This window comes from Trachymyrmex septentrionalis, unplaced genomic scaffold, assembly GCF_001594115.1.
Source record: "Trachymyrmex septentrionalis isolate Tsep2-gDNA-1 unplaced genomic scaffold, Tsep1.0 scaffold148, whole genome shotgun sequence".
Lineage (NCBI taxonomy): Eukaryota > Metazoa > Arthropoda > Insecta > Hymenoptera > Formicidae > Trachymyrmex > Trachymyrmex septentrionalis.
Window position 1 is genome coordinate 966,898 of NW_017304631.1, and position 26,345 is coordinate 993,242.

The 26,345-nt window shown below is 39.3% G+C and overlaps 2 protein-coding genes across 5 annotated transcripts; both read left to right on the forward strand.

Annotated features, from left to right (window-relative positions):
- LOC108745748 (serine-rich adhesin for platelets) lies at positions 1 to 15,483 on the forward strand. Of its 3 annotated transcripts, XR_001939116.1 has the most exons (8): positions 1 to 756; positions 4,124 to 4,340; positions 4,556 to 4,659; positions 4,864 to 5,055; positions 5,174 to 5,319; positions 5,471 to 5,597; positions 5,897 to 11,585; positions 15,472 to 15,483. XR_001939116.1 is itself a non-coding variant. In XM_018482077.1 (7 exons), exons 2-7 carry the CDS (start codon positions 4,172 to 4,174, stop codon positions 9,329 to 9,331), a joined length of 4,173 nt encoding a protein of 1,390 aa, XP_018337579.1. In that variant the 5' UTR covers positions 1 to 756; positions 4,102 to 4,171; the 3' UTR covers positions 9,332 to 12,017. The 3 variants fall into 3 exon arrangements, 2 of the variants coding, with proteins under 2 accessions (XP_018337579.1, XP_018337578.1); XM_018482077.1 differs by lacking the exon at positions 15,472 to 15,483 and having other exon boundaries at positions 4,102 to 4,340; positions 5,897 to 12,017; XM_018482076.1 differs by lacking the exon at positions 15,472 to 15,483 and having other exon boundaries at positions 5,897 to 12,017.
- On the forward strand, positions 14,955 to 26,345 carry LOC108745750 (lysophosphatidylcholine acyltransferase). 2 transcript variants are annotated; one of them, XM_018482080.1, is made up of 11 exons: positions 14,955 to 15,332; positions 18,658 to 18,803; positions 21,385 to 21,599; positions 22,652 to 22,764; positions 23,289 to 23,443; positions 23,528 to 23,665; positions 23,745 to 23,870; positions 23,941 to 24,085; positions 24,178 to 24,276; positions 24,365 to 24,509; positions 25,107 to 26,345. In XM_018482080.1, the coding sequence occupies exons 1-11, from the start codon at positions 15,204 to 15,206 to the stop codon at positions 25,190 to 25,192; spliced, it is 1,497 nt and encodes a 498-aa protein (XP_018337582.1). In that variant the 5' UTR covers positions 14,955 to 15,203; the 3' UTR covers positions 25,193 to 26,345. The 2 variants fall into 2 exon arrangements, with proteins under 2 accessions (XP_018337582.1, XP_018337581.1); XM_018482079.1 differs by lacking the exon at positions 21,385 to 21,599 and adding an exon at positions 20,183 to 20,400 and having other exon boundaries at positions 25,107 to 26,343.

Below are 26,345 nucleotides of genomic sequence, written 5' to 3' on the forward strand. Positions count from 1 at the left end.
TCCAACTCCCTTTGACGTCTGTAACGCGTCACGAGAGAGAGAGAGAGAGAGAGAGGAGCAAGGATACTACAAATGTGCAATCGCGGAGACGTTCTCTATTATAAGTTCGCTATAGATACCGCAAGCCACACGTTTCTCGCGCATCTACCTACGCTCACCCATCCACCCGCAGTTGGCAGGAGAAACGTATCTCATTACACCCACTCTCTCTTCCGCCCTTTCCTCCCTCTTACGCTGGTAATGCGTCACAGCGACGCCCGCGTCGCGTCGCGTCGCGTCGCGTTGCCTCGCGCGTGCTCCCTTCAACCCCCAGCGGAACCGCAGCCATTGTCGGAGGGTCGGTCGGTCGGCTCGATTCTTCGCGAAACGCGCGTCCATGGTGCGCGCGTAACACACCCTTCCATCGCGCGAATACCCTGTGTGAAAATCAAGCGAGCGCGAACGTGCGAGAGAATTAAAAAGAAGAGGAAGAAAGAGAAGAAAAAAAAACGGTGAAATTCAACGACGCGAAGGGATGTGAGAGGAATATCCGTTCGTCGGCGCGATGAGACGCGAACATTCGCGCGACGCCGATTTCGCGCGAGCAGCACCAGCATCAGCACCAGTACCAGCCGACGCTGCCACCGCTGCCGCCGCCGACCCCAACCCCGCCGCCGACCCCTCCGCTGACGCTGCCACCGCGCTGCTGCACCCTCTCGCCGCCACAGCAGCGTATCTCACCGCGAGCATGAAGATTCCGCCTCTCTCATGACCCAGGTGAGTCTTTGAAGAAATATCATCTTTGACTGTAGAATCGTTTAGACACGCCTAGTGTTAATCCACGTCCTCACCGTCGATGTGCCCGCCAAGTGATGGTCTCGCGTGATCAGCGATATGGCGGCCGTTACCGGCCCGAACGAATTTGCGTAGGCAGTTTCTCGCGAAGAAATTGATTTTGCCTATTCACGAGAATTCGCGATCATTCTACGCGATAAGATTGATGCGGTCTTATCAGTATTAAGCATAAAGTGGTAAATGGTCGATAACTTGCGCTTGACGTTGGTTGCTCCAATCGCGATGGATTCTGACTCATTTCCATTTGAGTCCTCCGAACTTTTTTCGATTCCTTAAGTGTTCGAGATCATTCGTTTGATTTGTATGTTAGCGATCTTCAAATCGGCAAGGTAACTCGAAATGATTCTCAGTCATTGACGTAGAGGCAACTCGCATGAATGAATAATGGCGCCACATCGAATCGTTTTGAACGATGACGCGTTTGGTGCTGTATTACAGACGGAGTTGCTAGTCCACGGTTGTTCGCATCGATTACACACAATCGCGAAATTCCAATTATTTTTCTTATCTTAGCGAATCTCATAGAATTTCTGAAACAAACGATGGTTGACGTAAAATTTTGACATAAAATTATGAAAAATGACATGAAACACTCGAAGATTCGACAACAATCTTCATTCAATTATTAGCTCCAATTATTACATGTGATTAAACTCCAGATAGATTTGTTTAAAATTTGTTACACAGAATGACGTAGTTTAAATGCGTGAATTATATAATTATATAATTTTTATTATATAATTTGTTGTATTATATATTTGCACGCAACACGCATTTTTGACGAATTTTCATGTAATTACCTTGCTCTCACAATTAATTCTGCCGCTGGTTTATCTGACATTACGAAACATAATGTCTTCTTTACTCTCCCTCGCCATTGTGTTCTCATTGAAATAACTCTGATCTAATCTCATTATACACGTAGATACGTGAGATAACGATGCTGCGCCTCACACGCTCAATTAGCACATAACTGGAATTGAAACTAAAAGGAGATGAATGCGCATAGATGACGTGGTGATTCCAAGTGTCACTGTACAAATCGGTAGAGGCACTCTCTATTTATCATATTTCGTATGTAGGGCGGCGCAGATAAATCGATACGCGGCACTTTCATTCATGGCTGCCTCTCTCACGGTTGGCACATTGCCGTTGCTCTACGTACCACCCACGCCGTCGAGACCAACACATTTACGATCCAGCCGTTACGTAGCGTATAGTCTAACGGTGGTGGCACAGTGGTTCTCCGTTTCGTCAGGGGGTGGCGAATGTCGTGTGCAATCTCACGTTGCGGGAATCTCGATGTTCGTGATATTAAATGTACGTCGACTGATAGATCGCTCAAATCGACTGATAGATACTCAAATTAAACATCCAGGCAGCAAAAATCTGTAATTTGAAAAAAAGGAGACTGATGGCGTCGAAATGGTTCTTGTTTTTTTTTTCTTTTAGTTTTAAGCAATGGAAAATTTAATTAAATAAATCTGTGTGTGTGCAATCCACGCTCGATCGGCCCTTAGTCCTTGAACGGACAGGCGACGTTTCGTGACGTAAGCAGTCGCGTGGGATGCATTTCACATTCTATTTATAAGTCGTTGTCATTAGTAGCATGTGGACGTGTCTCTCTCTCTCTCTCTCTCTCTCTCTCTCTCTCTCTCTCTCCCTCTCTCTCCCTCCCCCTCCTCTCTCTTTTTCTCTTTTCTCGGACACCGGCGCATAATAGCCTAACAATACTTTAATCGTTGAAATTGAATGAAAAATGAGAAGCAATATAGACACATTATATTTTACACGTAACTTCTCTGTTTGAAGGATTTTATGTTCTCCGAAGTCCAAAAGTGCAAACAGAGACGTTCTAACGTTGGTGCCGGCTCGAAAATCAAAGACCTCGAGGAAGCTGATGCTTCCGGGTCTCTCTTGGGAATGAGCTCCCATAGAATTCTTTACGAGTTAATAATTGCATCTCGTGCATCATCACTGCACCGCCGTATTCTTCGAAAGTGAGCAACAGCGCGCACGTCGATATTACGTCGACGTATACGTCCGCTCGTCCATCCATCCATCCGTTCGCTCGACCGTTCGTTTGCGTTGAGTGACGACGGTTGACATTAGTCGTCGCACACGAGGCATCTGGTGGCATCCTTAAATTAGTTAAACTAGTGCATCGAGAGAGAGAGAGACTAACCCAGTTATACGAAAGGGGGATATCGAATAAATTCACCGCGCAGCCGCGTATCGGAAGCTTGCGAACTTCGACGCACACATGTTACCCGGCCCTTCCGTCGCTCGCTTGCACGCGACAGAGCAGAGACGAAGGGAACCGCGACGTGCAAAAGAGGGAGTCGCAGGAGAATGGAGAGTAGAGGCGGGGGAGGGTGCGCTGCTCTTTGAAGTCGGTCCACCTGCCTCCGACGGCGTTTGCCACAGAACACAATGCGGGGGTGGCGGTGGCGCGTGTGGAGAGCAGCCCTTGCACCAGGCGGATTTTCCGCTCGGTAACGCTTGCCAAAGGATCTATTTAAAGGATCGGTTCGGTCGTCTGTCTTCGGTCGCGACTTTTGACTTCCGAGCTCTCTTTGAAACGCCCGCAGATCGGTGTTCCAGTGTTCTTAGTCATTGAATTCGCCTCACGAAGACTACGTGTCGTTCTAATTTTCAAACATATTCTCCATGGAAAGGAGCGTCGTCGATCTTATGATGTACCTGGATGTCTGCCAGCTCTATCTGCACACCAGAAAGAAATCCCGGAATCTCTGCACGCTCTGGGCGATCGTGACATTCATCCGCACGGAGGACACTGGCGGTTTTTTGCGATGGTGTCGAGCGTATACGGTACCACGTTTGCGGTATCGCTCGGATCGCACCAAGAAAACGGACAATGCAGAGAAGTTGAGAGCCGACAAGCTGCTACTCAGATTGCTGCAAGAGCTATTCTATTGCGGATGCTTGCCGCCCTGCGAGATAGGTCTATGAGCAAAGGCGCGACGTGCTTGTTCACGTATTACTGCGTCAAGGCAAACGTGCGTAAGGCAACGCAAAAGTCCCACGCGCTATTCTGGCAATTCTGCTGCAGCAGGATGCAGTCCTAAAAATCAACAAAATATAACTTGTTGACCTTTTGATCCGCAGTTTGTAGTTGAAGAATAAATCTTTAGCGTAAATACCTTGGTATTCTGTCAGATTTCTGCCATCCAGTTAAATGTTTTTCTTTATCTTTGAGTGCCTTCAATCTTGGGATCTGACTTACTTTTCGATTGTTCGATTTAGAGAGACAAATATTTCTGTGCAGCATCGTAAGCGCACATGTGGACGTGGATAAATCACTTTAGCGAGAGGGATGTCTGAGAGCGACGGAGAGCATGCAGCTCGCTCGGTGGCCTTAGAGCAAGCCTACGTCCACGAAGTATACGAGCAATGCGCCGAGAAGACTACGCAAAGTAAACACTGGCCACGAGTATATCAGTTTCTTCAAGAACTCGAACCGGGTGCCCTCGTCTGTGACATTGGTCAGTCAAAAGTGTATTTTACATAAGACATTTCTTTTTTTCTTTTCAAACAGCTTTCATTGATTGTTTATTACAAGCATTTATCAATACATAATTCTAACCAAGTATTCATAGTGAGTTACATAATTAATAGAGTTTATGTTCCGCATGCTTTAATTTTACAACATTATATTATCTCTTTATCCGTGTAACATCATTATATCTACATCATCTAGGTTGCGGCAACGGAAAATATCTCAGCGTAAATCACAGTGTCTTCAAAATAGGGGTGGACAGATGCAAGCGTTTCACGGACATCGCGCGCGAGAAGGAAAACGAGGTGCGTGTTTATATCAATTATATATCAAGTAGAGGTTCTTATTTTTAAATTAATTCTGTATTTTATCAATTCTATATTCTATATATTATTCTATATTTTTCTGCACTTTGTAGAAATGACTATTACTACTAATTTCGAATTAATGCATGCGAATAATTTACTGTGAAATATTTTACTCACGGAAACTTATTTGTGTACGGTAAGGTTCTAATCTGCGATAATTTGGCTCTACCATTCCGAGAAGAAAGCTTCGATGCAGTGCTGTCGATCGCCGTGGTGCATCATTTCGCTACCACGGAGAGAAGGGTACATGCGTTGAAAGAGTTGGCGCGAGTCCTTAGAATTGGGGGTCGACTCGTTATATCCGTCTGGGCTATGGAACAAAAGCATAGAAAAGTAAATAAATATCTCTCCTCTCTTAATTAATTTTTTAATTGATCTCTCTTAATTTCATCTTTTAATAATATCGATATCTCAAATGTCTGGATTATATCGTTGTTATGTATATTGGCAGTTTGAATCGCAAGATGTTTTAATACCATGGCCCAAATCGCATTGCATGAGTACAGCGTCAGAGGGAACGAAGCATTCGGGTGTATCAGACAGTAACGAGAAGCGAGATGATGATGCTGCGCAGAAAAATCAGTCATCCTCCAAGAGGTGAGTGATGTGAGGTTTTTGATGAATTATCTCATTGATGCAATGTTGAGATCGATCATGACATATTTGGTTCTATCATAGCATAATTTCTGTATTTTCTGTAAATATCATATCGTATGTAGGTCATAGCTGTCATGGTTTCTTGTTCCAGAAATAGCCAACGAAAATGTAAAAGCAAGAGTTATTGGATCGATCCGATATTCAGCTTGTCACCATCCACCAGTAGCCTCTCTAGCCCGAATGAGACCTGTTATAGTTGTTTCCGGCGAGCGTTACAGGTAACTAGATAAGTGAGTGAATAAAAAAGGGAGACAAAGAGAATGATTATCTTCAAATACGATATTTTAAAACTTGAGCATCTGAAAAGGCACACTGAAAATTTTTGATAATATTTAGAGATGTTCCCTATTATTGTTATCTCGTTTCACAATATTAGTTATCACAAAGATCGTTTAGTTGAACGTCTATTAAATTTTTTCTATTTAATCGTTATTTTGAAACTGTATTTAAGACATGTTATTTAATTACCCTATTATTATTATTCATGACATTAGCAAGATTGTATGATTATGTTCAGAAATTAGCGAGGAGCAGACGCGGAGGTGACGGTCGTACATGGTTTTCTGGAAGTTGGCAGAGCAGTACCAAGAGCAGGCGGCATTATGATCCCGAGGACACAACCGATGTGGACGAGCTGCCAATCGAGCTACGCCGCGTAGAGACCACACATACGCTAACGATGACGAACAAGCATTCCACGGACACGCTAAGCATCAAATCCAAAAGTTTAGGTGATATCTTAGAAATTGAGAGACTCGATTTGGTGCGTTCACGGTCCAGCATCCCGGGTTTCTCTTCGACGTCCGAGTTGATCTTGGATGAGCGATCGGTTTCGTCATCGTCGAGCGGCTCAAAGCCGCGGCTGGTGAAGCAGAAGTCATACGTAGAGGAGATTGGTTTAGAGAATCCTGAAGACACTGCCATTGAAAACCTGATAAAGGACCTCCCGGACTTCTCCTGCCAGTCGTTACGCAAGCGTAATATACCGTTAAAGCAGAGCTCGATGAACGAAGAATTGATGTCGGCGGAACGGCTGGAGGAGAAGGAACGAGTGCGACGAAACATCATGAAACAAGCGTCGCTGAACGAGGAGCTCATCTGCAAGTGGCGGACATTCGAGGCGCTCAAAGATTCGATCAGCCCGGTGAGCGCCAGTCGGCGCTTCCAACTGTTAAAGAACGGACTCACTAGTAAACTCAAGCGTTCTACAACGAACATCGAGAAGGTCTCCAGCATGTCTATCAAGAATGGTTTCGTTCGTATGCTGCAAGGATGGAAATCCTGTGAGAACGAATCGGCGTCCGCCGCGACGGCGGAAGCATCGAAGCCGAAGACAACGGACAATAAAGTACAACCGGTAACAATGGTGAAACGTAGCATCGAGGGTGTCGAACGTCGTCTCTCACGCGAAGACGGCTCGGACTCGTCCAAGGACAGCAGTTTGCAGAGCGACACCAGCGTAGATTCTGAAGACAGCTTCGCATCTGTGATTTACGTGCCGAAGCAGGACGTCACGGCACCGCCGGCGTCGTCCTCGGTCAATGAGGTTCCTTCTGCACCGCGACCGGCGGCATTACAGCTCAGCACGACGTCGGCACCACCGTCGCCGCGTGTCAAGCAGCCACTGGACGGTGGTCAATCATCTAGATTCAAAATGATCAGCGTATCACCATTGCTGAAACAGCAATCGATTGTTACGAATACGAATACGAATACGAATACGAATACGAATACAAATGCAAATACGAATACGAATCTTGGCGATGCGATGAAATCTAGTGTAGCCAAGGAAACGTTCGATAATACTTTACAGGCACCGGCGTCAGGAGGACTCAGTCTTATATCGGAACCGGAGGAAGAGTCGGACACTACATCTTTGATACATGCCTTTAACGATGTCACTAAAGTAATCAGTCGCGAGCCAGTTGTGAGCGAAGACGACAGTCGAAAGGCCAGACTGAATCAGATCAAGGAGCTACTGATAGCGAAGCCGGGCTTTGCGACACGCGCCAGACCGTCGTTTCCATTAGTGAGACGTGCCTCTACGGCGGCTTCGGGTCGTCTAGAGACAGTCACGAGAATCTTACCACGTCTGTTATCTCTAGAGTTGTTCAATCCGGAAACTGATGACTTGGATAGTGATTCCAGTGGCGTCTCGTCGCCGGAGTCAGTCGGCTCAGTGATCAGCGTCACATCGGATGAGCGGTACATCGCGAGAAAGGAGGCTGAAGAAAAGAAAAACAACGTACAGACAGATGAGAGTCTTTCCAAATCAAATGGAGATGATATATCGAAGAGGACGAGGGAAACGGAAAGTAGTATACGTGACAATGAGTCGTTGAGTATGATAACAACAGGATCATTCGAGGATTCGAATACACCTCTGGATCCCCCGCACGACGACTCGGCCGCGGATCTCGATGATACGTTTCTTGCAGAGACCGAGATAATGCGCGACATTTCACAAGATAATTTGGAGACTGACACAATCTGTTCCACGTCGCGTATTTTTTTGAAAAACGAAAAATCCATCTCCTCGCAGTCTATGAAGCTTTTGAAGGCCGCTGCCAACGTGGCGAGTTCACTGGAAGACGCTGTGGAAAAGGCAATTCAACACAATGCCCAAGTAGAACAATTCTCACAAGTTGTACAACGGCGAAATAACGACAGTATTTGGTCGCAATCGAGTGTGCGAACGCGAGCGTATTTGAAGGAGGATTATAAATCCACTTCAGAAGATTTGGGCGATTACGCTGACGAATCAAGCAGCGATATTATACGAGATATTAGTCGGTACTGCCAGAACTCGTCGTTCGATTTTCTCGAGGTCTGCCAGACGTCGAGAACTACGTCGTCATCGTCGTCATCGGATGTCGCGAAAAATAATTTGAATACGGAATCGGATACTACGGCCTGTTGGGACGAATGCAATCAAGTACCTAAGGAGACTTCGTGGATTGTAAACGAAGTGTACGACGGAGGTGGATACAACAAGTTCGCTAATGTGGTCCAATCTAAACTGACACCCAAATCCTCTAGATCTCTCTGCAACGATGCCATTTTCGAATCCGAATTTGACCGTAAATTTCCATGCAACTCCAAGTACGAAGTCGAGTTCGAAGCCGAACCCAAAACTACATTCATATCCAAATGCGACGAAACGTTTAGAGTCAATCATGAATCTGAAGAGAAATTAAATATCGAAGTCGATCTTATATCCAGATCCAACCTCGAATCCAATAGTAATCTTATGAGTGATACAAAAAAATCGTTTTTCAATGGTGAAAGCACGCTCAATCTTCAATCCGGAGCAAGACTTAAATCCAACGTTAATCAGGAGCATTATCGTTCCGCCAACACCTCGTCGTTGTTGCGCAGCAACTCGGACGACACGTTGGATTTTGTGATGGTGTCGAAAACGGGCGAAGAGGAGTTCGAAGAGGACGGGAAGGCGGTCGGGAAATGGCGTTCCTCTCACAGTAGGTTATCGATGGACTCGAACGACATAGGTGATTCTCTGATAGAGAATACAGGGATGAGCCTGAGCGACGGCAGCCAAACGGAATCGACAGCGAGACTGTTTACCGGCAGCACGGTGTCATTGGTATCAAATCCAAATGTGGAGAACACCCGTCGATGCTCGGTGGAACGACGAAGATTGCAAGAACGCGGCCATTCGTTGGACGAGATGTCGAGCGAGACGAAAAAACGAGAGGGCTGTCTAGTCACCGCGAGCACTAACACTCTAAGTAACGCCTCGTCCCAGGAATCGTTACCCTCCGATCGCGGCGGCGGTTCCATTACCTATCATCAATATTATCACGTCTTTCGGGAAGGCGAACTGGATCAGCTGATCAACAAGTACGTCGAGAACCTGCATATCATTTCATCGTATTATGACCATGCCAGCTGGTGCGTCGTTGCGGAGAAAGTGCAGGTCTGGACTATATGACTTCGGATACGGATCATCGTGTGAAGGACCAGCGACTGCCGCGACTCGTTCTCGGCCGTTTTCGCCAAGTTGTACCGGGTGTCTCGATAGGAGATGTCAGTCAGAAGGGATCAACTAGGTTCAACTTTATGAAAATTCGCATCTGCTTAGTTTCACTTTTCAGTCGAAAATAGTTCCCGGTTTACTAATTCAAGAAAATGAATCGCAAATCTAAGAAAACTTAGGAATATATAATTCTTAAACCCTTTAATTTTTAATGTTTAAACACAGTTCGCACTATATTTAGAATTTGGATTACGAAAGGACGTGTTGAAAAGAACTCTTACTTTCGAGATAAAAATACTGATCCCTTTTTTGGGGGGCACACAGTATACTCCGGTGGATGGATTAAATGCGGTTAAAGAAATCTCGGCTCGAGTACGAGGCTTGCGACTCTAAATATGTAGATCTAAGAGTCCAAGGATCTCAAAATTCAGGGGTCCAAGAATCCAAGGATTTAAAGGCTCAAGGATTTCATAATAATCTAAGTTAACGAGTTTAATCACGAGTTGACTTCCTAACAATCCGTTCTCAAAAATTCTGCGACGACCTATATCGCTATTGAAATATCGCTTTATGCTCGTTGAACATTCTTTTCACGTTTGTCTCATCATCAGATTTCTCTGTCTGTTATGTCACTGAAGTGATGTGTGATGCAAAAATATTATAACTTAAAGACAAAAGAGATTAATGACATAAACAATAAAAATTAATGACATAAACGATTCAACGCAAATGAATTGACATGTCATGAAATATATCCAACAACAAAATGAGGAACATTAAAAAATATATTTCTTTCGATTGATTTCTTAATTGTTGCAATAATTTGTTTTCCATGTTCACAACTCGTTTGATTTTTGCTTCACTTCAGGGACGTTCAGGACTGTTCATTTCATTTATCGGACTCGCATATCTCGGAACAACGATTGCAGAAAGCATGATTCTTCGAGAATACACCAAAGTAAAAGAGGGCGGAAAATATTTGCTCGAAGGGTATTGATTTTCTCGAAGAGTGATGCGATCTGAATGTACATGCGTTAAGCATAAAAGTTCAGAAAAATTCAGAAATGGCAATTGGCTCCGGCTATGGAGCGTATTTTCTAGCTTCTCGAGGAACCGACAATATCCGAACGCTTGAACGTAGATATACCTCAATAATACGAACGTTCCACTTCCAGAAATGTATACATGCATATTAAACATGCATACGTTTACACACACGTGTTTGCGTACATACACGTACTAGCGTATTTCTTACTTGTAGAAAATTCTGGCGCAGCGAGAATTTGCATCGGCAAATTAAACTGTCGCTATCGAAATCGGCAACGAAAAAATTAGATCGATGAGAGACAATGATAATATTTCGAATTTTGGTAACGTAAACAGAAAATATTTATAAATAAGATTGCAATAATCGAACATAAGCAAGTAAGGGATATTCTAATACACGTACCTATCTACATACATACATACACAAACACACATACAACAAACATATACGGCATACGTACGTACATACGTGATACATATATATTAGGATATAAGGATTCAAAGATCCAATGATCTAAAGATTGAATGCTTATATCCTTGGATTCTTCGCCCTAAGTTCTTCGATTCCCCAGACCGTTCAAACTTTTACGAAATTATTTTAAGAAATATTTTTATTATCAATCTTCTTCGTTCCATAAGTGCTCACCTTTTTGAAAATTCTCAATTTTCCCACGATCTCGTACTTAACAATCCTCAAATCAATTGAACATTTTAATCCGTGCAGTCTTTAGATCTTCTCAGTCTTTTAAGTAATCCTTTTAATCCTGAAACACACACAGGAAGATATTCCTAGCGCGTTGTTATATTTGACAATTTTTAAATTCGTACATTAAGGCGACGATTGAAGATCCAAGGATCCAAGCATCCGTTTACGTTACCGTATACTCACACGTCGCATAGAGCAGGGCATAAATGTAATCTAAGCTTCGTTATTTTTATGATCTCAATTATCGTAGTCGAGAACGAAGTTTTTATCACGACCCTTTAACCGGTGAACCGGACGCGGTTCTTTTGCGCCAAAAACAGATACCTGCAATGAAATTGCTGATAAATTTCACGATATATCATAGGATAAATTGTATTGTATCTCGAGAGTGATACTCGCAACGGATCGCTGAAGTTAACGCAATATTAAATTAAGGACCTTTTAAGGACAAAATTTGTCCTTTACCTATAGTTTTCGGCGCATAATATGCGATAGAATACACTAAAGAAAATAAAAAAGAAAGAGAATACGTGATGAATAAGAGCGAGCTTGGGATTACTGGTTAAAGGGTGATTTGACCGAGAGCAACAAGCTGCTATTCCGTTTCCGGAGAACCGTTTGGTTAGCCAGACGCATTTAACAGGTAGTCAACGATGTTCTTTTCTAATTTATCAGATGATTTTCATTCGTACCCGTTTCGAAGAAGGAAATGCGTATCAGAAGCGTGCATGTGTGTATGTATGCGTGAGAGAAAGATAGAGCGCTCGAGAGAAAGGGTAGACCAAAGATGCAATCTCGAGAAAGAGAGAGAAATCGGTGTAAATATGTAAAATAAAGTGTTCCTGACGTAAACGCACAGAAAATCGTCAGAAGGCATAGTTCCAACAAGCGGCAATTTCACACGAGAGTTCTCTATCGGCCGTCCCGTTCCTCTTATCCTTCCTCTCATCATCGTACAAATTCTTGGGATACTGTAGGATAAATTAGAAGAAAAATCTTCTTTTTAATAAAGCCGTATTCGGATATCTACTATCATGAAAATCTATAGTATATATAAAGTCTACGGCACATGATGCATTTTTTCCTGCTAGATTGTTTGCAATTTCTAGTAATTTACTAAAATACAAGCAAATCCAGCAGGAAAAAAATGCATCGTAGGCTCAACATGAAATATGTATCTATAAAATTTTACAGGATTGAAAAAGTTACTTTACAAATTGCCTTTTAGTTTACCTTATGTTTATTTATTACAGAGAAATTAAGTACAAAAATAATACAAAATTGGAACAAATGAATAAAATTTAATAAAAAAAATAAAATATTAGAATTTATTGTACTCAATTTCTGTAACAAAAAGTAACTTATAGGTAACTTGTGAAATAACTTTCCCAACATTGGACTTCATCAGTACTAGCAGTAGTATCTGGATGCCTTCCAACAAGAGACACACATGGCACAGTGTGACACAATGCATCATTACATCCTTGTTGTATGTCAATGTTAAACAAAGATGAGATGAGCATTGTGTTGTATTGAGTCGCTTGTTGAAAGACACTTTATAGTATCAGAACATGGCTTATAAATAAATAGCGATTATATGTTGGACTCGAATTCCTGAGATGCCGTGGAATAAATTGGGAGAAAAATCGTTTTCGTCCATTTCTGCCAATGTAGCTTAACTTTAATCTGGTTTAATTTATTCTTTATCCTCTTCTAATTCGTAAAATAAGAAAAAACGTTAAACCAAGATTATAGTTAACATTGGTAAAAACGGATATTAATAGTCAAACGACAGCGACCGTCATGTGTTTAACACCGAGTACACATTAGTGCGCAGTAAATTAGGCACAAGATCCCGTTTGATGATGGACATTAAAATGTCAATATTCAAGAATTATTTTAACTCGATGTCTGGACGCTGGTAAGTGTTTTACAGCTATTTCTAAAATGTAAATTAAATTCCATCTCAGTTTAATATTTCTTTCTATTTTTATCTAATTTCGAGAACTAGAATAAAATAATTAGGTCTTTATTCTGTTCCTCAAAATGAGAAAAAAGATAAAATGCCAGTTAAACTGAGATGAAATTATTACTTTACATTAGTAGAAATGACATTAATCTTAGGACGATTTTCGAAACTCGGTTAATCGTACGTAATCAACGATTGTATATACATATATAATTCAACTGGCAGAATCGTTTATTACAAAAATTCCACTTGCATATTCATTGTTTCAAATCCAATCTTCCTTTCTGTGTACAAACGACAAAAGGTTACCTATTGTATTCACATTAGTAAGATTACAAGTATCGTTTTGACCTGCTAATCACTGTAAGTTCATCGGGAGTTTAATCGAGGTTATGATCCCTTACCAATTTACTTTAATCAACATCCTCGCGTAACCATCGATTAAGAGTAAGTTTCTTAACACTATTGATTGATAAAATTACCTTCGTAAAATAGTTGAACGATCACCCGAGACTCGCGCAGATTGCTCCTTCTTGCTCACGAAATAATGGTCGCGATCGTGATTGGTCAGTATTGTCAGCAGATTGGTGATTCTCGAGAAGTGCACGATAACGGATTTTCAATTTTCATAGCGCGCGCGGTACTTGTCGGTACTTCATCAGTAACGACCGGTAATGATGGAAGCGCGATAAGCGGTATGTATATATGTACTTGCATGAGATAGAACAAATAGATCGAATGTTTTCCCGCGGAAAGGTAAGATCGATACTTGAATCGAAGTCATAGAAGTGACAACGCGACACTCTGCGAAAAAATTCCAATCCATTTTAATCCATTTTCATTTGCTGGGATAGGATATATTATCTTTTCGTTATTTGACACAAAAAAAAGAAAGATTAATTCAGGAACGATGAATTTCGCAATTTCTAATTTCTTTTTTGTGAACAATTTCTACCAGTGAGTAGATTGATTGTGAAATTTTGGTTTAACTTATACTTTTTTATTTTGTCTTAGTTCTAATTAAGAATCAGAAAAAAATCAAGAATAAGTTCAAAAAGAGATTAATTGATAAAATCCGAGATTAATAAAAAAAGTAAGTTAAACCGAGATTAAAGTTAATCTACATTAATAAAAGTGAATATGCATATAATCGAATTTGCGATTCGTCTGAATTAATTTTTTTTTTTTTTTTCAGATTAATCTACATTGGCAAAAATGGACAATAAAAATTTTGCTACGAGCGACTATCGATTGTATTAATTTGAATTTGATCGAAGTCGCCCTCTGTCGCGCAATAGTAATCAATATAACTAAATTGGAACATCACTTCGTGAAGGAGAAAAAGTCATGAAGTTTTTCCGAAAAACAAACGATTTTAATCGTAAGCAGGTATACACGTTTCACAATAAAATTAAGACTGTCGCGTATTCGACGGATAAAATTAATCGTCTCGCGGAAAATTCTCTAGATGAATATAAACATACGGCGTTCAAGATAGAACCTAGAAAACGAAAAATAGATGGAGCGATAGCTGAGGAATTCAAATTGTTTGTCGAGACGTTCGAGGAGGATCCAGACCGGCCAGCCCGTCGTCGCGTTCGATGACGTTTTCCGTGGAACGAATGTGAAAGGTGGACGGGTGCCATGTTCGTTTTTCAAGGTATGAGATCTCCGCCATGAATCCTTGATTCCTTGCGAAGTATCTGGCAGTATCATCGGGTAAGCGCTAACCGGGTTGACCGCATCGCACGGCGCCGATGGCGGCGGCGCTCACTCGCTACGCTACGCTCGCCTGCCGCCTGCCGCGTAATCGGCGGGAGGAGGCGCCGAGCCCGAACGCTCGAGGTGGCGCGTGTCCGGGTAGCGCAGTCTACCGTTGACCGTTAACCCTCTCGGACGCGGAGGGGTAGATACTGCGTGATACGTACGGCAGTGCTTCGCGAAATCCCTCTCGTCATTCGATCACATTCGATCGTGTTACTCTTTCTCTCTTGCTCGCTCTCTACTTTTCTTCTCTCATCCAAGGAGGAAAGTCCGTTGAGGGACATTAGTGCGTATCCATCCATCTCCGGGAGTCTCGGAGGTTTATCTTCCGTTTCTCCACGATGAACGGAAACGCGAGGAACGAGCGGCCAACAGCGGCGGACGACATCGATGCCGCCTCCCTCAGCGCCGATATTCTCAACCCCTTCGTGCATCGACTCGAGCTCGGCTCGACCTACGAGAAGCTCAAGGTCAGTATTTAGTCAGTATCGAAAAACGGAACTTCTTTCCCCGGGGGATCGATGCTCGTGCAGTCGCGTTTTAAGGGATGCCGCCACCGCCGCCGGCGAGATTGGCGAGAAATGGGTGTGCTTCGATCGCGGTGCCGAGAAAGTGCGCGTGAGTGTTGAAATTGCTTCGCAGGTTACATGGAATTCGCAGGCTCGCGTTCGTACGCGATTGATGGAGCCGATAAGAGACGGCGACGATAATACAACGTTTACAAAATAAGTCGGACATGATGCGAGTCGCATGATGCAACTTGTGAAATAATAATTCTTTGGAAAAATCCATGAGATGCCTGTATTTGTCTCCAGTGATTTAAATTTATCAATGTAGTCTAATTTTAATCTCTGTTCAACTGATTCTCATATTTTTCTTTAATTCTGAGAATCAGAAAAAGATGAAGAGTAAGTTGAATCGAGATTAAAACATTGGTAGAAATCGACAAAAATAGCACACTTTAGGGGCGCTTTCCAATTAGTGTGACAAATCAAATCATTATTCTATCGTAACATTCAGAGAGGAATAAAGATAGAAAAATTTATATCGACTTGTATCACCGAATAGAAAGCATTCTTTATTGGCGCAGTATTGGTCTAGTTATCTCTAAAGCTGAACCAGTCTATTGTTAATAAATTGCTACTAGGGCGAGTTGTAATAAATATAAACGGCACGTATAATCTGAACGTAAGAAATACAACAATACATAATAATTATTATCGTTATATAAGATCACTTTACGATTTCAGACTGTGGCGAAATAAAAATGCAGGAGTAATATAACGCGAAAGAAAACATTCGTGGCCGAAGAGAGATATTGCGAGGCACACAGGCCGGTTTTTCTTCAAGTTGGTCGCGGCGCGACTTTCACGGCGCAGCAGGAATCAGCCAGGTCGTGCCAATTTTGCATCTATTACATTCGACGTTCTGTCATTTTTTCGAACAAAGGGATTTACAGCCGTTTTCTGTCATGTGGTCCATCAGGCGTGTACACCTCGCATGCATAATTTCCGCCCCACTTTCCTCGGCACGTTGTCGCGCCGTTGAGTTTCCAACGAAACGCGATACGAATGTTAGTCACGTGCGTTAACCATGAACAAGGTCATCACGAGCGATCGGCACGTTCACTCGACTTAGATGCTTCGATGCTTAATAATTTAAGAAAGCTTGGCATAATATACTGTGATATTTTTGTTTACTTGTCGAACGTGAGTATCATGATTTTTCAAGATCTTCCTGTTTACTCTGGCACGTTGAAACGTGTCAATTTGGACATTACAAAACGCACATGTTTTTACATATTCGTATATCGATCTGTTTACAGATGTCTTTAATTCAAAGGACCAAAGATTTAAACTCACATTTATCAGCTGGATTATTTACGATTAAGAAACAGGAAACGATTCTCGTGCTCGTTAAACTCGTTTCTTCATGCTCCAGTTTAGGCTTTGTTGCGGAAAACGAGGTCGCGGAGGTTTTTTATCTACATATTTTGCTAACCATTAAAATTGCAGCCTACGCTTTTCTAGCCGTTAACACGATGCGAATAGCGGCTCCTTCCGTGGACCGATGCTTTCTCTTGTTAAAACACCAGTGAGGTCTTGAACGCGTAGAAAGCCCTGCATTCTATATAGATGTGATGAAGTGAATGAAGAACGGCAACATCGTTCTAACGGGATTTAAACTGAAATATCATTCGAGAAATTGAGAAAATCGATAAAATTGTATTATTGCATCTTTTATTTATATCACCTTCGCTCTCTGTTTACTCTCTCTTTTTACTCTATACATTTCACATAAACAAGCAAATGTTTTGAATAATTACAAGTTGTACACATTGATATTGCGTGATAATGATAAATAATCGCCAAAATAGTCACATTCAGAAGAAGCAGCTCGAAAATAGTTTGCTCTGATTAGATTAGACTTTTAGATTTTCAGGATAAAAAAAATTAAATTATTCTTCTAAATTTAAATAGTACCAGTAAACGTTGCTTATTGAGCTGCTTTTTCTGAACGCAGCTAGTGTTACACATTAATGCGTAATTATCTTCTAATACCTACGAGATAGCGCAATGGCCCTTAGAATTTACAGTTATATCTGTGACAACTTTCTACGCAAAAATTAGCACACGATGCGCAGAAGCTTTCTTCGTTACTGTTTATATGGCGTTATTAGTCAGAGTAACTCGAATCGAATGTTTTTAATCTTTATTAAAAATTTTGCTTCTTATTTTGATATCTATATGCGAATTCAGTTTTTTTTTTTCTCTAATCACTGACCCAATTTTCTCTTTGTTTATAAGAGATTATTATAGCAATCGCATTCGATCAGAATAAAAAATAATATTTATTTCACAACATATAAATTTGATAGATACATTCTTAGTAGAGGCCACTCGACTTACTTTTGTATATCACACATACGGCACATCAGTCTAGAGTTCTCTTCAACAAGATAAAGTGAGATGGGACAAAATATAGCTAAAGGCTGATGTGCGCCTAACGGAACAGCGAAACGTAACGAACGGTACTTAACTCGCATCCTATCTTTTTTTTGCTCTTTATTCTTTCTTTCTCTTTTCACAAGATGGTATACCGAAGCCTTTTGTTGGACATGTCGCAACCTTGACACCGCGTGAGACAGACGATAAGTTAGGCTGAGAGCCAATTACTTACTTACCTGTATGACCCATTTTTATGAACCTGTGATAACAAGGACATTTAGTTGCTTTAACGAATTTTTAATGTGTAGTGCCTAAAATGAACTTCTTTAACGTATATTTGAAGTGTTAATACTTACATTTAAAATACGTAAAATATATTTTATTATTAAAATTTAAAATACGTTTAATATGTTGAACATTTATTGACTTAAGCAAAACAGAGATCTCCGCATTTATGAATAAAATATCAAACTTTTTATTTTACATTTGTGATAAATAATCAGAATATATAATGTTAAATAAATCAAAGTCGGTTATAATATTTTCTCTTAAAGAATTATTAAAAAATTTTATTTAAAAAAATGACTTTATATAATAAACAAATTGAATTTGTTTTAATTTAATAATCTTAATTGAAACTCTATATTAAACTTTATTAGGATTCTCTTAGAATACATTTTAAATAAATTTGATATTTGTGATGAACATATAGATTTGCAGATATATGAACTTTTGTAATATTTTAAGCGAGTAATTAATGTTTAAATACATTGCATATTTTTTGAGTGTTAATATAGAAACTTAATCGATTCAAGAAAATTGACACAGTGATGTTTTGATGTTTCAGACGATATTCTTAACGATCGCCCTTTTGCCAGTCAGGCTAGCTGCAATCACGACTTTGATGATCTTAGCGTGGTTATTGGCCTGCCTTGGACTGCATGGATTGTCCGAGGAGGATCTTCGGCGAGCTCCTCTCAAAGGATGGAGGCGGTATGTTTGAAGGAAACTAAGCGGTGGGATAATTGCGGCGAGAAAGAACGATCCTCTTCCGTATTCTTTCATTTCTAATTTCGAATCCTATCTCTATATCATGCTATTCATGTTAACATTAGCAATACTTCTCGCGGTTGCTTTTTAATCTCTGTGCTGGTATCATCTCGCTTTATTAACAGATTAAATCGACCTTAAATTTTTGAATGTATTAATCGCACTCAAAGATCCTCAAATCTAAAACTAGATTTTTCGTATTTCTAAAATTTATTACGTCTAAAAAATATTTATTTAATATTTATATAATATTTATATAATATTTATATATCACATATTAATACTTATACAAGTACCGTGAATTAATTATACAAGCAATAATAATTATACTATAGTGAACCCGGTAGATCTGAATTAAACACACGATTTAGAGGTCGTATCTCAAGGCAATGCAGTTAGTGGGCTTCAGCTGTCGATGATAAAGAGAGAGAAAGGGAGTGAATACGTATTAAAAATGCATATCCTTTCGTATGAGACAAGGTTTTCGCCTTATGATGTCCTTGTCTGCAATTTTATTATTAAAACTTGTTATTAAAACGTTTCTTCATTTTCTTGTAATTAACCAGAGACTTGAACGCCTTAAGGATAATTCACGTTGCATTTTCTGAATTTATAACTCAAGTATCGATTAATTTCAAGTATCTTAAATTTATAATTGTCGAAGTGTATTATGTAATAAAAATTATTCTCTATGTCGATTAAATACCTACGAACAAAGTGATTAGTTAATAATGAAGTTGCTTGTATTTATATTTTTTTCATAATTTAGTCATGCGTTACTGTCAAGGTCTTGCAACAAGAAAAGTCTATAAGACGACCTTGTACCATAATGAAAGCTTCTGAAATCAGAGAGCGGGAAGAAATATTTCTAGAATATTTTTGACTGAAATTGCGGTATTGCAAGTTGTTAAATTATTCATGAGGCGAATACTTGTTTGAGTTTGTTATATGATTAGTCACTATTAGTGTCACTGTCGAACTAGCTTTCATTTTAATTAAAACAAATCAATTATACATTGTTAATTAATTTGCATATAGAGTAAACGTATTTTTAGAGGTGTTTTCTGAGATCTAAGCGTAATATATATTTTTAAATATTTTGTGAATTCCTGAAACGTGTCTAGATTTAAGGATCTTTCCATGAGCTAAAAATACAAATCGATTTATTGAAATCTCTTTTGATAGACTTTTAATTAAATCTAATTTTCAAGGAACACTTATATCCCGCTAATCATTTTAGACCCCCTTATGAGAGTAGAAATAAAGAATCGCATCGGATTCGATGGTGCATGCGCATTGCAAATTAAACCACTTAAAAACAGAGACATGCGCGTCGTGATCTGCTGGATGATGCGGGCGTTATTTCTCTGCGGTGGATTTCATCACCTGAAGGTCAAGGGGCGGAAGGCGGAGACTAAGGATGCACCGGTGCTGGCTCTTGCCCCGCATTCCAGCTTCTTCGATGCACTTCCGGTCGTGTACCTTGGCGGGCCGAGCATCGTTGCCAAAGGGGAAAGTAGTCGTCTCCCTTTCTTTGGAAGTAGGTCGCATTGTCATCTGTTGGTGAATTAAACTAATTGATAAGAGAGAAGTCATGTTGTATGTCTTTTTTTTTAATATGAAGGCTAAAATTTTAAATTTAAGTAAATTATAGTTTATTACGTCACTGTGAAACTGCGAGAAAAACTGATTTTAAGGTCAAAGTGCAGTATGATTCTTAAATGAAAATTTTAAACTAGATTCACAACTTCTCTTCTTCTGGGAACGGAAGATCTCCATTTGATACTATAAAACCGCAATATTCTAATCATTTGTTTTATTGTACATAACATTCATATATGTGCATATATGGTGGATGGGATTTATTTTTCAGCTACTAATTATGTATGAATTTAACAATTATCGTTAACACGGCTTTTATTCAGGTTGTTAATAACACCATTATATCTGTTAACTCTGCATTACTAATCATGACTCTATTTATAAATTTACATTGTGCATAATATTATCTAAAAGCTGTAGGTCAAGCTACATAACTTGTAGAAACTAACAATAAGATCGATACGCATATTATATTAATCAGACAAAAAGGAAGGAATGTCGTGTGTGCGTGCGTGTGCGTGCGTGCGTGCGTGCGTGCGTGCGTGCGTGCGTGCGTGCGTGCGTGTGTGTGTGTGTGTGTGTGTGTGTGTGTGTGTGTGTGTGTAAAATTTAAATTCTGGAGAAGCGCACGATTATCGAAACTTGGATTAACTAATTGAATGCTTTCACCGTCTTTTTGTCCTTTTTCTTTCCGTCGCTCGATGGCGTAGAAAGTTTATTGGATATACTCGCTCGTAAACGTTTCCTTCTTTCGTAGCACGATTTGAGTTATACTCTTGGCTCTTGCGATATCGCATATTCTTTTCGGTGATACTGTCAAGTCGTGGATACGTTTTCACTGGTATTACAATATTTAAATACTTGGAGATCCAGTATCCAGTATTGGAGTGATTCCATGTACCTTGTCGGTTGAAACCTGCAGAAAATTAGTGCCATGGATATGTTTCGTGGGCCGACTCACTTACCAGGCCGGCGGAATGAAAATCGTAGTCCGAGGGAAACAGGCTTCCAGAACGGAAGCTCCGATTCTGGTCCTCGCGCCGCACTCGACCTTTATCGACGGCGGCATCGTTTACGTCACCGGATTTCCTTCAATCATCGTCAGGCGAGAATCGGGATTGAATCCGTTTATAGGAAGTAGGTGATACATTCCTGTTTCTTTTAATTTTTTCTCTATATCTTCTACGAATTTCTAATGTTAATGTAATACTCTATTATTTTATTTGAAATATTCAAGAAATTACTTTTTATGACATTGAATACTTGTACGTGATTAGACTTGAGCCAAGTAAAATGATGATGATGTCAAGGTCAAGGTATACTGAAGTTATTGGAGGTCATCGAGATGTGTGCCATATGTGAGATCGTTTTAAATAAAAATTTAAGTCATAACATCATTGGCATTGTTTACATAGGACTGTTCAGAAACTGTTTCATTCGGGTGTACTTAGGTATCATTTTATCTTTATTTAACATTCGGTGATCAACAAGAATAAAATGATATACCTCGCGATTTATTAAACACACCCCGGAACTGATTTAACTGACCGTAACAATTGTCTCAAAATCGCTCAAAAAGATAATTATGTTATGTCTAATGTGATACATACAGTATATATTATATATGTATTGTTATTGTTTTACTGTCAGATAGCAATGTTAATTAAACAATGATCAAGAATTGTCATTATTTTTTGGAGATCGAATATTAACGATCTTTTACCAAAAAAATTAATTATTGATATCTTATTTGAAGTAATAGAATTATGTTTTATATTTTATATTGATTACTGAATCCCATTCACCATTGTATGAGGAATGATTTTGAAGTAGATAATATACTTGTAAGAATTCAGTTAGCTAACACTCTGACTGTAGTTCAATGAAACAATGATCCTTTTGCATATGCAAACTTGCAAAATAATCGGTCTCAGTCTTTTGCAAGAATGTTGTAATGAGTTTCCGGTTTTAGATAATTATTGACTGACGGATTTTAAACAATTGATCATGACATGAAGTGTCACAAGACTTTTATAAACGTGTTACTTGCTTCAAAATAAGTTCTTATGCAACAAAGTCAAAGATTGGCTCAATCAATAAATCCAAATAAAGTCTAGCGAGATCCAAGTTATAATTATCAGTTATTTGTAAAATCGATTATACTTTTGATTATTTTTTAATGTATGTAGAACTTATCAACTATACACAGCCGGTCTACGTGTGGAGGGAAGATCCAAATTCCCGACAGAATACTATCAAGGAGATCATTGAAAGAACTACTTCCAAGGAGGATTGGCCACAAGTAAGCGGAATATATTAAACTATTAGTAGAGTTTATAGCATATATAAAGAACATATAAGAAATCAGAGAGAGAGAGAGAGAAACTTCATAAATATATACATGAAATATTTATAAATAGAATTAACGCGCACGCTTCTGTATATTCTAATCTGGCTTGATGTTTACTGATATATATTATGATTTCTTAAGATCTCTTGATTTAGCGTATATATTACGGCAGTTGATTTCAAAGACATTCCGAATATTTTCTTTAATTTAATACAGCTCAAAAGATAAATTTTAAATAGGATCTATGCGCTTGTGTGACATTTTGTTTTACTTTAGATTCGTCTACCATTACAATTAAGAGTCATTCGTATACGGAACTTGTAAAGTTCGAAGAACTGTTCATAAAGTTCGTGGAAGTAGTAATCTTTTATGATGTTTTCGATTCCATGGATGCGAGATACACGCAAACTTGCAATCAAGACGCAAATCACTACCTTCGCGTCTGCTGGTGCAATTGACCCGACTATTCTCCACAGGTTATGATATTTCCCGAAGGGACTTGTACAAACCGGTCATGCTTGATTACGTTCAAATCGGGCGCCTTTTATCCCGGTGTACCGGTGCAACCAGTGTGCATCAGATATCCTAATAAATTGGACACGGTAACGTGGACGTGGGAAGGTCCTGGCGCGTAAGTATAGAGAGTCATCTTTCTCTTTCTTTAATTATTTATTTGTCGTAATATGCTTCATCCGTTGCTTTACATCCGTTGCAGATTGAAATTACTATGGTTGACGTTAACACAGTTAAATAGCAGCTGCGAAATCGAATTTCTTCCTGTATATAATCCAAGCGAGGCAGAGAAACTAGATCCTAAACTGTATGCGAACAATGTACGACGTCTTATGGCAGAGTGAGTTTTTCATGTATAACGAATTAGGATGCCTAAAAATATATAGATCTCTAGAAAGATTATAATTTCGATTTTACAGGGCATTGAAAATTCCCGTTTCGGATTACACGTACGATGATTGCCGGATTATTAGAAAGGCTCATCAGTTACATCTTCCGCATGCGTCAAATATCGTAAAGAGCCATAAACTTCGGTATAAATTGGGGTTGGTGTCGCATTAGTATAAACATTATAAGCAATTAATTACAATTTACATAATTTTGATTTTTTTATAGTTTAGTGACATCAAAAACTGAAGAAGAACTCGTCCAGAAGAAGACGTATAATTTTGGTGACGTAAATTTACAAGAATTTGCGCAAATCCTTAGATTGGATGACAAGGATCCAACCACTCAACAACTATTTCGCATTCACGATAAGGTTCTTATATAATATAAAATTTAAATAATGTATGTAATATAAGTATATGAATTAATTTAACAAAAAGAATTTATATGTATATTATTTTATAGTTCGGAAAAGGAAAGATCGATCTTGAAGAGTATATCTTCATCGTGTTAGCGACGGGAAACGCGTCTTCGGAACGAGACAAGGTCGAGATTGCATTTGACGTAAGTGTAGACTGTTTAAAAAGTCTATTATGTATATGTATATGATATATGTAAACTTTTATTTTTACACGATCGAATTATGTTATAGATATGCGGCTCGAAAACAGCAACGTGTTTGACCCAATCGGAACTTAGGAAAGCCTTGAGGTTATCGATACGTATGCAGTCTGAGGAATCCGACAGGATCTTTCAACACGCCAGAAGTAACGAGGATGCTTGCACAGTGAGCTTTGGTAAACACTTTTGATCACGAGATTTATTTCCTCCCTACGATTAAGACTTCTGTTTCTTCATCGCAGTCATGTCGAATATCAAAAGAAAGAATTATATATGTATTTATTAATATGTTAGAGCAAAAAATGTTTCAGTACGAGCGTTTTTTTTTTGTAAATTTTCTTGTTAACGCGTTATCAATTTATTGGGTACGATCCATTTCACGCTGCAAACGCTTTGAAGCATTCTTTGATTGGTCAATTCGTCGATTGGTTCTTTCTTTTTGTTATCAACTCATTGCACGTTATCAACTAACATTCTATGATCTTGTTTTATGAATTTGACTTGTGGCGTACGAAAAAAAAATTATTTATTTCTAACGTGCAGTGTAAGAAAAAAAGGTCTTAATAGGGGCTATCCTTTTTAATTGAATTTCTTGCACCATTCATCTATTTTCTTTTTCTTTTTAACGTGGAAAAAAAAGAAAGAGATGAATGGTACAAAAGTTCAACTAAAAATAACATAGTTATAAACCTATATAATTGCTGTGAGAAAACGGTCGCCTTAATATACTGTGAGATACAAATCTTTTCTTTAAGTCTATTTATTTCTTGCAGACGATGTTCTGACACAGCTGTCGAACCGAACGGAATACGCACATTTATTCGCCGCAAATAACGAAAACTCGAAGAAGACCATTTGAAAGTGTCTTTTAGAGCCTGATAGTTCTTCTAGAGAACATCAAGGCAAACCTTTCCTTAGTCCCATCTGCTCCACTTCTGTATGAGAAATCCAAGGTGCTTCAAGGATTATAAAGCAAAACTATTTTGTCGTCTACGGAAGCTACAGTTGCATGTAAGCGGCAATTTAGACAGCTAGCCTGTGTTTTTCCTATAATCTCATAAATTAGAAAAAGTCGAGAATTTAGTGGCTTAGAATTTTAGGAAACTAAAATTCTAAGATTTGAGGATTCTAAATCATCTTAGATTTGATAATCCGTGAGTAATTTAGTTACGAAGATCCTAGAATCTCCGCGGATATGAAAATCCAAAAATACGCGATTTATCCTAGATTCTGAGAATTTAAAGACTCGAGGATTCCACGATCTAGAGGTCGAAGACTCTATAGATACTGAAACTTGAAGATTGAAAGATCCTGTGATTGAAAGTTTGAAAAATGGAAAGCCTAAGGATCTGAAGAAACAATAACCGTCTTAGTAATTGTACATTTGAAGATAAATTAGAATATAAAGGTTCGAAGATCCTGTAAGGCTTATTTCCAATTGAAGATCTACGTGTCAAATTACGGAAAAGGAAACCGATGCTTGCACTTTTTGATGTACAGTACACATTACATAGCATACAGTTAAGTAATCCGATCATTAAGCTTCTTACTAGCTCAAATGAAGTATCCATGACGTAAGGCTTGGACGTGCATTTAGAGAAAAATGAGGACATAACGATATAATTTATTTTCCGACCTGATGGTCCGACACCGCGATATTCGGTGCACATGTACAGACATGCGATTATGCACAGGAATATACATATGCGCTAAATTGTGTTGCACACTATGAACTGGCATGTATGTAAACACATACACACGCATGTGTAAGAGTAAACGAAAAGATTGGGCGAATCGATCGTGTATACCCTCTATGTATGCGCGCGCAAGTGCGTTCATGTGTGTACGTGTGTACGTATGTATGTATATAGAAAGAAAATACGTGTATGTGTGCATAGTCAAAGCGATTAGCCACTTTGTAATATCTGTATATGAACGAAATGGCCAAAGTTTAACAGCGCGCATTAAAAACAGATATGTTGAGTTATAGAACATTTTACTACGACATATGT